The sequence below is a fragment of the Leptidea sinapis genome, chromosome 17 (genome assembly GCF_905404315.1).
Source record: "Leptidea sinapis chromosome 17, ilLepSina1.1, whole genome shotgun sequence".
NCBI lineage: Eukaryota > Metazoa > Arthropoda > Insecta > Lepidoptera > Pieridae > Leptidea > Leptidea sinapis.
The window spans coordinates 6513579-6526052 of NC_066281.1; the positions used below are offsets into that span (position 1 = coordinate 6513579).

General features: G+C 35.1%; 1 protein-coding gene across 2 annotated transcripts; it reads left to right on the forward strand.

The window, feature by feature from the left end:
* Positions 1-1037: 1037 nt before the first annotated feature.
* LOC126969244 (general transcription factor 3C polypeptide 5) lies at positions 1038-12142 on the forward strand. Of its 2 annotated transcripts, none has more exons than XM_050814611.1 (8): positions 1038-1466; positions 1713-1926; positions 1998-2103; positions 2379-2676; positions 4983-5193; positions 10099-10235; positions 10605-10787; positions 11933-12142. In XM_050814611.1, exons 1-8 carry the CDS (start codon positions 1335-1337, stop codon positions 12050-12052), a joined length of 1401 nt encoding a protein of 466 aa, XP_050670568.1. In that variant the 5' UTR covers positions 1038-1334; the 3' UTR covers positions 12053-12142. The 2 variants fall into 2 exon arrangements, with proteins under 2 accessions (XP_050670568.1, XP_050670570.1); XM_050814613.1 differs by having other exon boundaries at positions 1040-1466; positions 2025-2103.
* The last annotated feature ends 332 nt before the right edge of the window (positions 12143-12474 follow it).

Consider the following 12474-nt stretch of genomic DNA (forward strand, 5'->3'; position numbering starts at 1 on the left):
GTACATCAAAGTTCAGGGCCGGCAAGAAAGGCTACGCTATTAAACCAACTAGTATTGAAGAAAATGACTCCACAAGAAGATGTGAGAGACCATCTCAGTAATTTTATGGATGTAGTAGGTCAGTTAGAAGACATAGATGTTAAAATTCATCCAGAGTTATTAAGCATAATGATGTTGTACAGTTTACCTACAAATCTCGATAGCTTCCGAACTCCAATTGAGTGGACAGATGTTCTGCCATGTCCTGACAATTTAAAAATAAAAGTTATTAGAAGTTTGATAAAAATATAGCAGATGCAGTTGTATGGTATACTAGCTGACCTGGCAAACGTTGCTTTGCCATATAATTTATTTTTAGTGTTCGACAATGATATTATAGTATTAACTTCCTTAGAATTAAAAGGAGATCATAAGGATCAAATCTTTTTATATTAATTAGTCAATGGGTTGATCGATAGTCATTATTTATTGAACAAAATCAAATATAAGGCACCAAAACCTTTAAAGCGAAATTGTCGGCAGCAGTACCCACACATTTCATCTTCCACAAGTTATTCCTAATATAATAAAAAAATATTGGGTATTGCATTGTTTAGTACTAAGGCCATTAATAAAGTTACGCTAGTAATAACAAAATATAATATTGTAATAGTGTTAGTGTCATAAATAAAGAAATATAATATATTGGATGCCGCTTCTTACAAACTAATTTTTAGTAAATATATAACAGCCATTGTTAAATACTCCATTTGATTGACCGTTGAGTTTTTTGTATGCTCTTCTCACGAGCTCCAACTTTTTCCAAACATATGGTAAATTCAGTAATTTAAAATAAATATTTATAGTGATTAGAGACTATTCAAAAGCGCTTAGTTTAATTCCTCCGGAATTCGAGATAAACCGTTTTTTCCCCTTTTGTATTTTGTTGGAGCAGATGGTCTTGTTACCAATGCTCTAAACAAAAAAAAAATCTAGAATGACAACTGTCTTAATTCCGTCGAAAAAAAAAATATTTTGAACACTTCTGTTTAAATTCTCTTTGAAATATTACAGAACCAAAAACAAAAAAAATCTCTTTGAAATATTTATTAAAAAGATTACAGACTAGTTACAGCTACAGTACAATTTAATATGTGATTTAACTCGGTAGTCGGTAAACTTTGGTTGAAACTTGAAAGCATAGTTATAGCACTTATACACAGAACACTTTTACTCTAACTAATGCGGAATGATACTTTAGAATTTAGACTAGGTGAAACTGAAATTAGAAGAGCTTTTTGTGTTTGTAAGAGTAAAAAACGTTCTTTAGCTAGCCACTTATCTAATATTTTAAAATGAATGAAACTACAGCCACTAATACTAAAAATGCTCTAAGTAGTAAAATGTATTGTGTTTTATTTCCTGGAAATGTAAAGAATGAAGAAAAAGCCATACAATGTTTGGGTGGCTTGAGAACAATTTCACAGGTGTGTATGTGGTTAATATAATTAATACGTTAGTGTTCCAATACAACATTTTTGTAGATTTGATTTACGATACTTTACCTCAGATTGTGAATTTCTAAATATAAAGAAATATTTATTTAGACTGATCCGAGCTGATATCTCACTAGTAATTTCTCCATATTTTGGTAGTATACTTCTATTATTTGCCGTCGTTTTATTTACAATGCTCCTGAAATGAAGTTTAATAATACATTTTATGTTTTATAGATATTCTCCCAGTCTTACAAAAAACCTGTTCATCTGTCTTTTCAACCTGATAATCCTTATGTTAAAAAAATTGGTGGTGAAAAGAAGCCAGCGTCAGGTGTCTTGTTCAAAGTAAGAATCAGAAAAATTATGAATGAAGATAAAACAATATTAAAGCGTGAAGTTATCGAAACTTCAGCAGTAAGTTATGTTAAAAATATAGTTAAGTTTGATGGTAAGTTTTGTATAATCGTAATTAATCTGTTTTTATACTGTGTTTAAAAATGACATTGAAATTATTTCCAGCTCTGTGTGATTTTCAATATCTTCCAGTTTGTTCAATGGGTGGAATGCCTAAATGCATTCTAGATGATATTATTCCACCGGGATTAAATGACTACACTATACTAGAGCAAGTATACTGATCAAAATTTTTATATAGATAAACATTTAATAAAATATGTGAATTTTAATATTAGTTGCATACTTTTATCAGTTGAATGTGGCCAAGGTAATCTGCAAACTTGTTAAAATGTTAGGGTAAATAAATAATTGTTGTTAAGTCTACAATCATTAATGTTTAAATTTAGTTAATACTTTATTATTTATTAGACAGATTAAATCCATTCCCCAATTACTTCCCCCACACATACCACTATTATATATTTATTATGAAAATATTTTTAGAAAACCATCACCACTGTTTATACTACCAGGAGCATTTACAAGGTTTGAAAAACCTGTTGGCTACTCCTATACAGACAAAAAGACCTACCTTCATAAAGACGATGATTTATCATTAGATGCTGGTGATAAGGATGATGTTCATAAAACAAGGAGTGATAGAATAAAACCATCGGCAAGATGTAATTTCAATTTGGATGAGATTTTCCCAACTGAACCAAATGCATTCTTTACTAAGGCAGCTGGAGAAAAATCAGCAGCTAGTCCTCAGTTTAAAGCTGAATATGAAACTGTTAAAAAGGTACATAAAATTGCTTTTTATCCAACCATCATGTCAGTCTGTTAGTCAAGACACAATATCTAATGCATTAATGTTAAGAATGGAGGCAGTTTGTTCATTTAATGTTTATGGCCAAAATTCTAATATTGACAGTCAAATATTTATATGCCAACATTTTGGCGAATTGTGCTGTGCACCTACCAATTGTTAAGACCTATGTTACCATGTTTCATACAATTAAATAAATTTCATTTCATTCTTAAATGAGAATATGTGCATGGTTTCCGAATTAGAATCTTCATATAAAAGGATAATGGGCTAAGGATGAAATCTATAGAAATTTCTTAGAATGGTATCCTGAGGGCATTTTCTCACAGGTTCGATTGTCAGTACCTGAACCACTGCTGTTTGATACATGTGCTGACAAGTCGGTCCTGTCCTAGATTAGGAAGGTTTTGATTTTAAGATATCTTGTACTAACACTAGATTTTACGGTATTTTGTTACTAACACATTATGATCCTTTGTCGAATTAAAAAAATTATTATTATTATTAGACTATACTCAGACTTTACTTACATTGCTGAGTGTGATAAAACGCAAACTAGACTTTTGCATTGGGCCGCCTTAGCTTAAGCTCGTTATAATTTCTGTTGTCGAATGACTATACAGATGAAATACAAGGGTGGGCCATCTAGTGTTTAAAAATTTGAAGTACCAATTACTTTGACTTTGAAAGGTACAATGACAATCACTTTTTGATGTCAGGAAGTTAGTTTTATTTTTGACACAAAATTGGGCACTTTACGCTTGCATAGAATTGGGAAATATCAAAAACTTGTTTCAAAAGTAGTGATTCTATAACGCAAACTGTAAGAAAATTTTCGAGAAATGATCTGCCTTCAGTTCTGTGCCAATTTGTGAAAAGAGTTCATGAATATAGATCATTATTAGACATAGCATCTTCCAAAAATATTTGAGAGTTTCCTTTAACTATAATACATAAAAAACTAAAATAATGGCTAATAGATAAATGCTTCTACAGTTTAAAGGAATTCTATAGCCACAAATGTTTATATTTTAAAATATTTATTTGAGAGTGGTACCTACAAACTTATGTTTATTTATGATATTATTGAATTATTACTTTATAATTTGTTAATGCCACAGGGCCACATCCTCCTTGACTTCTGCCCACACTAGTTGGATGTCATTTGATTGGCAGTGGTATCTCATTACCTCCACACCAACTGCTTTCGCCTATGTACGACAGGAACTGAGTTTTGACATTTTTAACCTATTACAAAAGCTGGACTTTTGTTTCCTTTGCCTCAAAAGAAATTTGCTTTGGTAAAGCCATTTTTGGTTGTCTGGTTTTTAACTTGTAACTGGGATTTTCACCTGGCATCTTGAGTGGTAGCTTGCAACTCCTCTATGTAAAATAATTAGTTGTTGCCTTTGTAAATAGGATTCCTGGCACCAGTCAAAAACCCTCAAAAATGCTTATGTTCGTGACTTCACTGTAGTGTCTTCCGACACTTCGATTACAGCGTGTCCCGAAGAGTAAATGAATAAATTTATGAGAAGTTTAAACATTTAACCACTTGATTTACGAATTTATAATCGAGTCACAATCTCTTTTGTCGATCCTATGTCCTTCCTCTTGTTACAAAGTATATATATATATATATATATATATATATATATGAGGAAAAGCACCGAATATGGAATACTTATACAAATTCAAAAAAAAAAAAAACAGTATTTAAGAGTTATTTTTTCAGTCTCATGGATATAATTAAATGCAGTAATAGTCACTGATAAAAATTAATAATTAAATGAACAAATAAAAATCCGCCAAAACTATGTCTCTCAAAAATTAATAAATATATATATAAATATTATGGAATATGGTATTCTATAATGGAGTCAAGCCTTGTTAATTAGAATAAAATAATAAAATTAACCCTGCAAGCAAAAATTACAAATAAAATATGCATATTCTGCTCAGGAACCCTGAAAATGTCATGATTGTCTACAGGCAATGCACTAAATCCAATCTTTTCCATTTTTGTCTTCGCTGAGAAAATCACAGCAATACATGCACTCGGCATCAACATTGGGATCGTTAGGTTGAACCACAGAGGGTTTATCGTCACTATAATCAATAGATAAAGATCTGGTGGATCTTCATCAGAACATAATTCAACACTGGTTTTCTAAGTCTTTTCGTTTGTTTTTCTCACAGCTACTTGTTGATTGTTGAGGCTGAAGAAGCTCGTTCATCTTCACTTGTCATGTTGTAAGTTGTTTGTAATTTGTTTCCAGATGTTTGAAGATCGTCCGATATGGTCCAGCAGTCTGGTCAAGCATCTCACAAACATTAAGGAACCATCTCTGAGAATGATATTTCCGTGCCTGGCGTACTACCTCAAAACAGGTCCTTGGCGACTGTTATGGGTCCGGTACGGCTATGATCCGAGAAAAGAACCAAATGCGAGAATCTATCAAACTTTGGACTTTAGGTTAAGACATACAGGTGGGTATAACATAAATTATTCTTAATTTAATATTAAATAATTATTATTTTCGTTGTTCACAATATGTACAATAAGACAATTTATACGTCTATATATCTGACAGTATATACTTTCAGCGACGCTCGCACACTAAAACAAAGTGACCGACGTTTCGCGAGTGTAAGACGTAGCTGTCATGAACACTAAACTAATAAACGTGGCCTGTTGTTATGCGTTACCTAACATCAAGAGGCTCTATCTACACGTATAAATTATCTTAGGTAATAATATATAATGTCTTAACATTAGTATACTAAAACTTCTTCGACCCACTCAAATAGAATTGATAATATATTCAATAATAAAATTGGAATTGAATTCAATTAACTTTATGAAGATTTCATTTATTGAACGTCAAAAATTACCACCCATTCGAAATAATGTGCCTCAGACCTGAGAAGAACGGGTGGAAGAAATTCAGCGAGCTTTGTTTTTAATAAAAATTATTACAATATAATATCGTACAATAAACATTTATAATTAAATAGCCTGAGGGTGTTCGCTCCATTACCAGCCTGTGGTATCATTTATATTATATTTTATAATCACCTTTACAACACCAACGTTTTCTACAATAATTCTTTTAAATTTCTTAACACGTTTTGTATATTATCTGGGATCATGCTGTAAAAGCATAGCAGACTTACTAACACGACTTAACCGAGTAGTAGGCATAACATGTTGTGTATGTTGTTTGTTTGTAGTTGTATGTTTATTCTTCGTGTTAACATTATGATTGTCGCAGTTTCTAGCAAATTCTTTAATATGACTGTGAACATACATAACATTATCAAGAATTTATTGAGATAGAACCGTCAAACTGATTATTACTTTTAATTTTTTACATAATTCCACCTTCGCACGACACGGCACAAGTTAGGATATCATCCCCACCATCTGGATGTGTGGCGGTCCTCCACAGTGCGGTTTTCAAGGAGCTTTCTTCCGCGTACTACAACGCTGTGGAATGAGCTTCTTTGTGCGGTGTTTCCGGGACGATACGACATGAGTACCTTCAAAAAAAGCGCGTATACCCTCCATAAAGGCCGGCAACGCTCTTGTTATTCCTCTGGTGTTGCAAGAGAATGTGGGCGGCGGTGATCACTTAACACCAGGTGACCCGTACGCTCGTTTGTTCTCCTATTCCATAAAAAAATATCATTAATTAAATAAACACCTTTACACTGTGAAACTGATGTCTTTATTCGATAGAAAAGTAGCGAGTAGCCTAACAGGAACTTATTTGGACATTGTGAAACACCCCTCAGTATAATATTAATAGTTTACTAATTATTCGATTAATAATAATATCAAAACTGTTTAATTTAAGTAATAGGATTCAGAGGGTTGATGTGAATGGCAAGAGATCTCCTGGGACTCCCCTCGGTATGGGGGTACCACAAGGGTCGATTCTTGGACCCTTTCCTTTTTTACTTACTAATTTATATAAATGATCTACCTAACCTTGTAGAAAAAAAGGTGGTATTGTTTGCAGATGACACTTCACTTATATTCAATGTGAAAAAGAAGCCAAGTTTTATATGACGACGTAAACAATGCTCTATGGGACATCGTGTACTGGTTTAGCGCCACTAACTTATTGATAAATAGTCATCAAACCATATATAATAAATTTACCGCAACAAATGTAAAAAATGTAGATGCGAATATTTTATAAAACGGAGAGGTGGTAAAACCAGTGGAATCTGCTGTATTTCTTGGCATTACTCTTGATTCCAAATAGCAATGGGGCCCCCATATTGAAGGATTGGCGAATAGACTTAGTTCTGCAGCATATTATGCGGTTAAGAAAATTAGACAGTTAACTGACATGATACGTATACTTTAGTTATTTTCATAGTATCATTTCCTATGGTATATTGTTATGGGGCAGTGCGGCCGATATTAATACCATCTTTGTGCTGTAGAAGAGGGCTATTCGCGTTATTATTAACGTAGGTCCTAAAGAATCGTTAAGAGAAAAATTTAAAGAGAAAAACTTTTTGACTTTTGCTTCTCAATATTTTTTTGATAATGTTCTACATGTTCATAAGCACATTGCGGAATTTGCAAATATAAACTTGTTATGCCTAGTACTCGGTTAAGTCGAGTTAATAAGTCTTTTATTGGGCGATGTATATGCTTCTAAAATATGATCCCAGAAAATGTACAAAACAAATACATTACGAAATTTAAAAGAATTGTTAAAAAATGTTTGTGTGGGAAAGGTTACTATAGCATAACCGATTTTCTGAATACTACCACACACTGGGAATGAAGCAAACATCCTCAGGCTCTTTAATTATAAATGTTTAGGTATTGTACGATATCACATTGTAATCCATATTTTTATATAAAAAAGGCCGCTGAGTTTCTTGCGCCCGTTCTTCTCAGGTCTGAGGCAGTCTTTTTTGAATGGGTGGTAGTTTTCGACGTTCAATAAGTGATTTTTTATCCTATTTTGAATAAAAATATTTGAATTTGAATGTTGGTTCTAATTACCTTAGATCATTCGTACGTTGAGACAGACTGTGACAGCTGTAATAATGTCGCAATAAATTGAGGTTGACAGTTAACGTCTATTTTGAGCGATGCACACACACTAACACAAAGTGATATACAAATCACGAGTGCATGACGTAGCTTGGAGTTTCGTCATGTTGGCTTTGGTTGACACACGTGTGGTTTTTTTTCGGAGTGCTTTTTTTTGGCATGCGGTCTCCTCTCGGAAGCGGCATGTAGAATCCGATAAGCCCGTTGTAGAAAGCGGAAAAAATCAGGTTTAAATCCCCCCCAAGTGTCCGTACAAACCATGTACACGCATCCCTCTTTCGTTGAAGGGCCCTAAAGGCTACAGTAAGGATGAAAAAGGCCCCTTTATAGTTCACGTGTCCAGGCAGGTGTCGGACACATATGCAGGCACAGCCATCCGTGCATTGCAATTTGGACTGTTCTTACATCAAAATACATTCACGGACATTGTTAAGGAGGTGTTAAAAGTGTTGGTCGCCACAGAGTAAGTGTCGAACTTCAAACGCTCAAGCACCCTTGATTGAATGATTTTCTAACTAACCAGATTTTGACTTTGACAAAATACAAAGCAGTAATCCCGACTTTTAACATTACTCAGATGGGCCTAGTGCGAGATGTCCCTGTAGACTGGTAATTTGTCGAATCCCTGGAACTACCGATTGGCTGTGGCGAGGTTCTGAAAGCCCGCCGCCTAAACCGTAAGAACGTTGTTGAAGGAATTGTCGAATGAGTGCCCACTTAATCTGCTTAAGATGCTACCCTCAAAAAATTTCTCATTCTATATGTGCCTCCCTGTTGAAACCTATAAATTGTCGACTATGCAGTGCCTGAACTGCTGCTGTTTTACAAATGATTTAAGTTTTCTTTAGTGTTAATTCCGCCAATATTTGTCAAAAAAAAAAACAAATATAAAAAACAAATATTGGCGGAATTAACACTAAAGAAAACTTAAATCATTTGTATAATTATGGATTTCCGCAAAGTAACGCCTAATTCAATAAATTTGCTGCTGTTTTCACCACGTTAAAACGATCACAGTGTAGGTCTAAGCCCAGGTGTTACAGATGTGCAAAGCCCCAAAGGTGTTACAGGTGAGTCCTGCGATGTTTCAAAAGAAAAAGCTTCCTGCTTGCATTGCTCAGGCAACCATTTTGCGTCGAACGAGGACTATCCAGAGTTTTAACGTCAGGAAACAAAGCATATTATGTCTCAGGACAATATTTCGTATTTAGGGCTACGGCCAGTTTCCCCCCAGTCCACAGCTCATATGCGTAGATGACAAGGAAGTTGTTGTGCTCTCCTACATTCTTAGCTCGGGCCCTCAACTCACCTCGATCCAGTTCCAACCCTATGAGATCCTATCAGGAGACAATTATTCGTTGTCCTCGCACCCCCTTAGCAAATAGTTACAATAAGCAGGCCACCAATAACCCATCCTCCTTTCTCTCTCCAATCTCCTCCTATCTCCTGTCTCAAATAATTTGCCTTCCCCTTCCTGGTGGCATGGGAATGCAAAGATTTGTTGAATCAGAGAGTGGCAGCAGAGAAAGAGTACGCAGCCGATATGACAGAAGAGAAATTCATCTATATATATATATATAAGAGATTTCCACGTATATAGTCACTCATCACGATATCTCTGGAACCATTAGAGCTAAAGACTTGAAATTTGGTAGGAATTTTCTTTTCACCGAGTAGAGGTCACCTAAGAACGGATTTGCCAAGATTCCATCCGCAAGAGTTTTTTATTTTTATTATGAACAGAACGTCTGTCGGGTCAGCTAGTTCAATATAAGCGTATTGATGCTACGAATGAAAGGATGGTATCAAAAAAGAAAAAGCTTGACTGGCCTAGTTCTGTGAATAACTTAACCCTAGATCTCCTTCTTCGATTGTTTGGCTCAACTATTATTTGCGCACTTTTTTATAGCACAATTAGATTTGGTGATTGACACACAGTTGACACACTACTAAGAAGTAAAGTATTCTTACATTGGCTCTTAGCAAACTTTTGCCGTTCCGCTATTAGACTACAAATGATATGTCCATATATTATATAGTACGTCATTAAATATAGTATTTATTTTGTATAATATTGTGTTGTTCATGGCTAGAATTCATAACGTTTCTCTTCAATTCAAATTCAAATATTTTTATTAAAAATAGGATATAATATCACTTATTGAAAGTCAAACACTAGCACACATTCCAAAAGGTGTGTCTCAGACCTGAGCAGCAATCTATCTAGACGTATAAATAATTACATTATATTAGTGAAATAGTAATTTTTTATTAGATTAGTCGTAGAGTAATGAAGCTAAATTGTATGACAGTTCTGTCCCGCGACTCAAGAACAAATGTATCAAAGAGGAAGACTGTAACGGATACCAGTAATAGTGAAGATGTCCTTGAAAGCGCTGTATACTTCGAGCCAGGAACTGTGCCACCACAACGACAAATATTCTATACGGTACAGTTTCATGTTACTTTGTTTTTAACCGAATTCGTATAGGAGGAGGTTCTCAATTCGATTGGTATTTTATTAATGTATGTACACCGATTTACGTGATTCTTCTTTAGTTTGGTGCGAAATGCTTGCCATTTGGTCCCATAAATATTTGACGTAGGTTAGCCCAGTAATTTTCATTTTATGGTTATGACCTTCTATCGAGTTTCTATCTAATTCACCTATCTGCCGATGTACATACATTACAATATCAAGAATATATTGAGAAGCAACCGATAATATGTTTATTTGTTTAAATATAGCTCTCAATGATTCTTTATGAGCGAGCCCTCTTGTAGAGCGCCCGTTTGTGAATAATATATCTGTGAACAGTTCTGCGACGTTCATGTCCCTGAGGTCCAGGAGGTCATCAACAAGGAGCCCCCCGCGGGCTACTCGTGCCACCCCAAGTGGGGCTGGCTGCCGTCGTACGCCGCGGAGAAGGGTCGCGACACCATCATCAAGTACATCATGCAGGCCATCTTGGGAGACAAGCAGGCGGAGATGAGTTACGAGGTGAGAGGGTTAGGATATATCATTCAGTGGAACGGCAAAAGTGTGCTGAAACAAAATGTAACATCACATATATAACATAACCTGAACCACAGAGAAGGGATGGATGCTTACGTTACGAAGTAGCGGCCTAGTGCCGTTATGTTTCGCATAGGTTAGTGTCGAGGACCAGAGGCCATCCATTAATTTATTTCGACGTTATCACAGCTGTTATAGTCTAGACCAATGATATTCTATACATTTAGATAAATCACGTCATACAAAAACAGAGCCAAAATATGGAACATTACGCAAATTACACCATAATAATCTTCGACTGCTACATCTATACATTGCCGCATTTACTCCAGTTGTTTAAAATATTCTTGGTCAATAAGCAGCAATGTACAACATTTATTCAGGTCAGGATACTTTTTTTTATGAAAATAAGGGACGAGACGAGCAGGACGTTCAGCTGATGGTTATTGATACTCCCTGCCCATTACAATACAGGATTCTTCAACGCTCAGGATTCTTGAAAATCCCAAAAATCCGGAGCGGCACTACAATTGCGCTCGTCACCTTGAGACATAAGATATTACGTCTCATTTGCCCAGTAATTTCACTAGCTACGGCGCCCTTCAGATCGAAACACACTAATTTTTACACATTACTGCTTCACGGCAGATATAGGCGCCTTTGTGGTACCCATAATCTAGCCGGCATCCTGTGCAAATGAGCCTCCCACTGGTAAAGTAACGTAAGTATCCATCGCTACTCTGTGGTTCAAGTTACGTTTGTTGTATTTAGAAAGTATTGTAGAATCAGTATTTACCTGTGAAATGTTTCTTTATTTGGATTGTTGCTGTATATAACAACACAATCTAATACAGAACACGACACCGTTATATTTTTCGATTACTTAATTAAAACACTGTATAATTACGATAAAAACTCTCAAATTAAAACACGGTCCCATTTGACAGGAGACTAACGGACACTAAATTGTTTAAAAACAGTTTCACGCTGCATTTATTCCGTCTCTTTCTCACACCTAGGTTTTTATGTAAGTTATCTCAATCTCACACTGGGTTCGTCTATTACAGTAGTATACTAAGTTTATGGTTCCTATATAGTAACGTTGTCGTTGTTTTTGTTTTTGTTATCAGGAAGGTGAAGGCAGCAGTGACTCTATATCTGAGAGTGAAGACGAAGGACTTAATCAGACAGACGCGTCTGTATATGGTGAACAGTGGACTGAGACAAATGAGAAGAAGAGTGTAGCTTAAGGCAACAGGCCGTTTGTTTTAGTTATAGTAATGTGGCTCCGGATAAGATTAAGAGGAATTGAATAAAAAATTGTTTATAAACAAAAATAATATTTTATTTCACCAAATTGTCTGCAATAACTATCATGTGGATATTCATGCAATTCTTTGCATGGATCATGGTCACATAATGTCGTGATGTCTAGTAGTGCCTAAACACATGATCGGATTTGGTACGGCCGAACCATTATTATTATTACCGTCCGGACCGAGGATGACGCCGGACCAATTGGTGGGAAGCGCCCACCGAAGCGTCCGATGGTTTGGCTATAAGATACACGATCATATAGGCTTAAATGAAAAAAAAAACATATGTTATCAGAGTGTTGCCAAAATATTCTCTTTGTAGGAGTATTAATGTAATTTTGACTTTAGCGTTTTTT

Bases quoted from the DNA above. Each gene is read 5' to 3' on its own strand.
- LOC126969244 (XM_050814611.1), top strand. From the start codon at position 1,335: ATGAATGAAACTACAGCCACTAATACTAAAAATGCTCTAAGTAGTAAA. The intron at 1,927-1,997 runs GTAAGTTTTGTA...AATTATTTCCAG, and splicing joins AAATATAGTTAAGTTTGATG to CTCTGTGTGATTTTCAATAT. The intron at 2,677-4,982 runs GTACATAAAATT...ATTTGTTTCCAG, and splicing joins AATATGAAACTGTTAAAAAG to ATGTTTGAAGATCGTCCGAT.